This window comes from Trachymyrmex cornetzi, unplaced genomic scaffold, assembly GCF_001594075.2.
Source record: "Trachymyrmex cornetzi isolate Tcor2-1 unplaced genomic scaffold, Tcor1.1 scaffold454, whole genome shotgun sequence".
Classification (NCBI taxonomy): Eukaryota; Metazoa; Arthropoda; class Insecta; order Hymenoptera; family Formicidae; genus Trachymyrmex; species Trachymyrmex cornetzi.
The window spans coordinates 551697-555718 of NW_017299334.1; the positions used below are offsets into that span (position 1 = coordinate 551697).

Here is a 4022-nt window from a genome sequence, read left to right on the forward strand (position 1 = left end):
TTATATTACCTCAACATTTAGTTGAAACTATTTTACTCAATATTTGATAGCTATAACTAGACTTTTTTCAGTGTAGTAGCATCGCAGAAAAATTTGTCGCAAATAGTAGCATCGCCAAAAGCGTCACTAAATGAGCATCTACAATAGTCGCAACGATTGTTTGCACGCAATTCGACAACAAATTCTAAACGTCAACTTACTGTGCTGTGATTGGCTGAACTTATGCGATACGCCTGTCGCAGTCATAGAAAGTTGAAGTTGACTCAACTTCGTATGACAAAAGCTCTTGCGACTACGACAATGGCTGCGTTCAGCAGAGAGAGCAGCTTTGCAACTGTTGTAAAATTCTTCAATATGATTGGTCTTGCCCTTAGTTCCTCATTGGATCTAAACCAATCATATTCAAGAATTTTACAACAGTTGCAAAGCTGCTTTTTCTGCTAGAACGCAGCCAATCATGCGACTATATTGCCTGTTCTATAATAGGGTCGCAAATTGTAAGCCGTAAGAAATTAGGCAATCACAGTTAAGTATGAGAAGAATAATCGACTATGATTGGTTAATTTCTTACGGCTTACCGCTTACGACTCTATTGTACTTTGTAGAGCAGGCCTATGCGACACTTCTGCGACATTTCATACGTCATGCGACACAGCTTGTGCGACTATTGTAGACGAGACTTAAGAGATACGATTTATCGTACGAATCGCAAATCAGGGAAGATGATAATAAGGAATCGCATCGCATTGATTCTAGGTGTTCCTCTTCGCGGCGCTCGCCATCCTCACGTTCGCCGCCGCTGTGGAAAATGAAGCTCCAGTAAATGTACAGAGTGAAGTCGAACCACAACCGGATGCGAACGATTTAGAAACGGATGCTACGTACTGGGGGTAAGTTATGAATCATTAATAGTACTAACCGTAAAATCAATTATTTCTACCTCACTTATCTCAATCCACAGAAAATTCCATGAATCTAAAATCGTGGAACCACAAAAATAAATTATAATGAATATAACTACACAGAAAGAACGGTTTTGCTGAAGCAAAAATTAGATATAAATCTGAAAATAATTTTCTTGAATTATCAAAGTAATTATACGACGCTCAAGAGCTGATTAGTAGAATCTCAAAATTTTTTACAGCCTTACTCATTATATTTGTACGTCTTATGCCCAATTTCTTCACTTCCAGATAAATTGCGGATAACCTTATTCAGGAGATATCTCCATTGTATTCTAAGAGATATCTCTTGGATAAAGTTATCTAGAGGTGAAGAAATTGGGCATAAATGATTCAAAATTATTTTCAGCAAAATCGTTCTTTCGGTGTATTTCTTAATTGTACTCCGCCTTAATTGTACTTCGTTATAATTAGTTGAGAGAGAACTTCACGTCATTCATGCAAAATCAATAGTTTTAGATTCGCGTGATGAGTATCTTAAAATTGTCAGGTGAGATTAAACTGTCGTGTGATAAAGGCGGGTTGAAGACAAAGTTGGGATTCGCACAATAAGAATCTTTCGATGTAACCTCAGGACTTACCTATATCTTCATTGTTTAGAGTTGGGACGCGTCGTCGGAACCAATTGTAACGACAAGCATCAAACAGCAATCACGTATCCCATCGTAATCGGGGCTTACTCAATCGTGATTGTACACTTCACGCATGTTCATACTTTGTATGCGCCTTACTCGCTCACGATTCATTTATGAAGATGATAGTCGCATAAACAAGAGACACGTGGAAAAAATATTACACTTTTGTGGTGCAGTATTTCTTCGTTCACCTTCGCAACCGCATCTCGCCCTGCCTCTCCCAGCTACGCATTAATCATATTGAATCACATACTATATGTCCCTCATAATCCCGCATGCATACTCTAACTAGTCGCGTATGTATATGACGCATTTCGATGCGCAGTTAACACTAAAATGAACTGTGATGATCAATTTGCAATAATTTAAGGCCATTTGTATCTCGTTCATTTCTTGCAAATATGATGTCTCGAAATGTCAAAACACGAAGAAAAGAATTATTCACTTTTTATTTCTTTCCATGAAGAATATAATATGTTTAAATTAAACATATTATATTTGACTTTAATTAAATTAATTTAGTCAAATGAACCATTTTTTTCTCAGTATACCATCACAAAAAAATCTATATAATACAATATATAACTTCTCTAAAATAATATTGCTTATCAAAATAGATAAAACTTATTGAGATGATAAAAAATATAACTTTTACGGAATGATTTTTAATTCATGTAACATAAATAATCAATAATTCTTAAGTAACGTAAGTATGTAATTTTTAAGTAACTATATCGAAATACTGAAAATTCTTACCAATACGGAAAAATGTTTAACTTAATTCACATGCAGTGTGCTTCGATTTTAATTTATTTGCATTTGTAAAATGTTTCTCTTCACGTTTCCAGTACTTTGAATAATAATTTAATGACAAAGGCAAAAGTAGAATGCAGAATGACATAGAGACTGGCGTTCGTGGCAAGTTTGCAAAGATCGTGTACATATAAATCACGATTGTAACTTACTATTAATCGTATCAATGAACACTATGATATAATATCTTTCATATGTTTAACCTTTATTCTTTCACTCGTAAACTATAAATTTAATGCTTCAGTTTGCAAACGAAAGATATATCTTAAGATAGAAGATCAATTTGTTTCTTCCGAAGTTGACTAGGAATCAATGATTTTTTTCGTTTCAGCATTAAATCCCGATATTCGATATCAAACTTTCGCCAACAAAATTGTCGTTAATTAAAAATAGATTTTGCTAATTCAAATCGACTATCATTAAAAGGGGGTGGCGATCTTCGAATATTTTAAATATAATGTTCCATTTAAAAAATTGCGCTTTAAATTACATATCGTTAGCTAGCATTAGGTAAGAAAACTCCTCAACGTTCAAGCTGCTCATTTTAATCAAATGATTTATGAACAATTTCAGATACGGACGACCATACAGATACGGTGGCTGGGGATATGGCAGAGGTTGGGGGGATTGGGGAGGATACGGAGGATGGGGCGGCCGAGGCTGGGGAGGAGGATGGGGTGGCCGAGGCTGGGGTGGACGAGGATATGGTGGTTGGGGTGGTTTTGGGTATTGGGGTTGACGTGAGCCCCACATTCCAACCGCGTGATACTTAATCACTATCAACGAAGCCTTTGGCTCTATGAATTTTTTCTAAGATACTTATAATAATCTTAAGATACGCGAAGCTTTTGGACAGCTTCATTAATTATGTAAGTTTTTATTGAAATCTCCATTGTACAAGAATAAAGATATGTGAAAAAAACCATGAAGAATGCTTTGTTTCTTGTTATCTTTATCGATCATGTTCCCACATGAAGAATTGTTTCAAGAAATTGATGTTAATATATTATAATGTAGGTACGCCATGATTTTACATTGTGAAAATTAAATTACATAATCACAAAAACTAAAATTTCTTTCTAAAAAAAAAAAACTATTGCACAAAGATGAACGTAGCGTATTTTTACATAAAAATCAATGATCAGGTGTAACAGAGAATTAAATGCTCTTTATAAAAATTTGAGAACTTCTGTTTCAAGAAATGATATTAATATTTAATTTACATAATATGCATTATAATTTTACATTACAAAGATTAAGCTACACAATCACAAAACTAGAAAATTAAAAAGAATTGTTAAATGGACATAGTATATGTTACATAAAAGTCGATTATCAGATTAAGATATAAAAGAAAATTAAATGTTCTCTAAAATGGATAAGAATAACATTGGGAGTGTAGGTTGAATAAGGAAACGCAGGATGTAAAAAACTGTAATTATTATTAATCGTAATAATATGATTATTGACAATGACGCGACTATGTGCACATTAAAACACCTTATCTGTATCTTACAAGAGCTTTCTTACACTATATACAATAACTAAATATCATATTACTTTTATATTATATAATAAAATTATCTATTTATATTTTTTTATATATATATAT

At 33.5% G+C, this 4022-nt stretch overlaps 1 protein-coding gene across 1 annotated transcript in view; it reads left to right on the forward strand.

The window, feature by feature from the left end:
* LOC108764829 (uncharacterized protein F12A10.7-like) overlaps positions 1-3342 on the forward strand; it is a 4554-nt gene extending 1212 nt beyond the window's left edge. The window contains exons 2-3 of the mRNA XM_018513219.1: positions 757-890; positions 2984-3342. Coding sequence (XP_018368721.1) covers positions 757-890; positions 2984-3149 — 300 coding nt within the window. The 3' untranslated portion in view covers positions 3150-3342. The remainder of the gene's footprint in view (positions 1-756; positions 891-2983) is intronic.
* Positions 3343-4022: the final 680 nt, after the last annotated feature.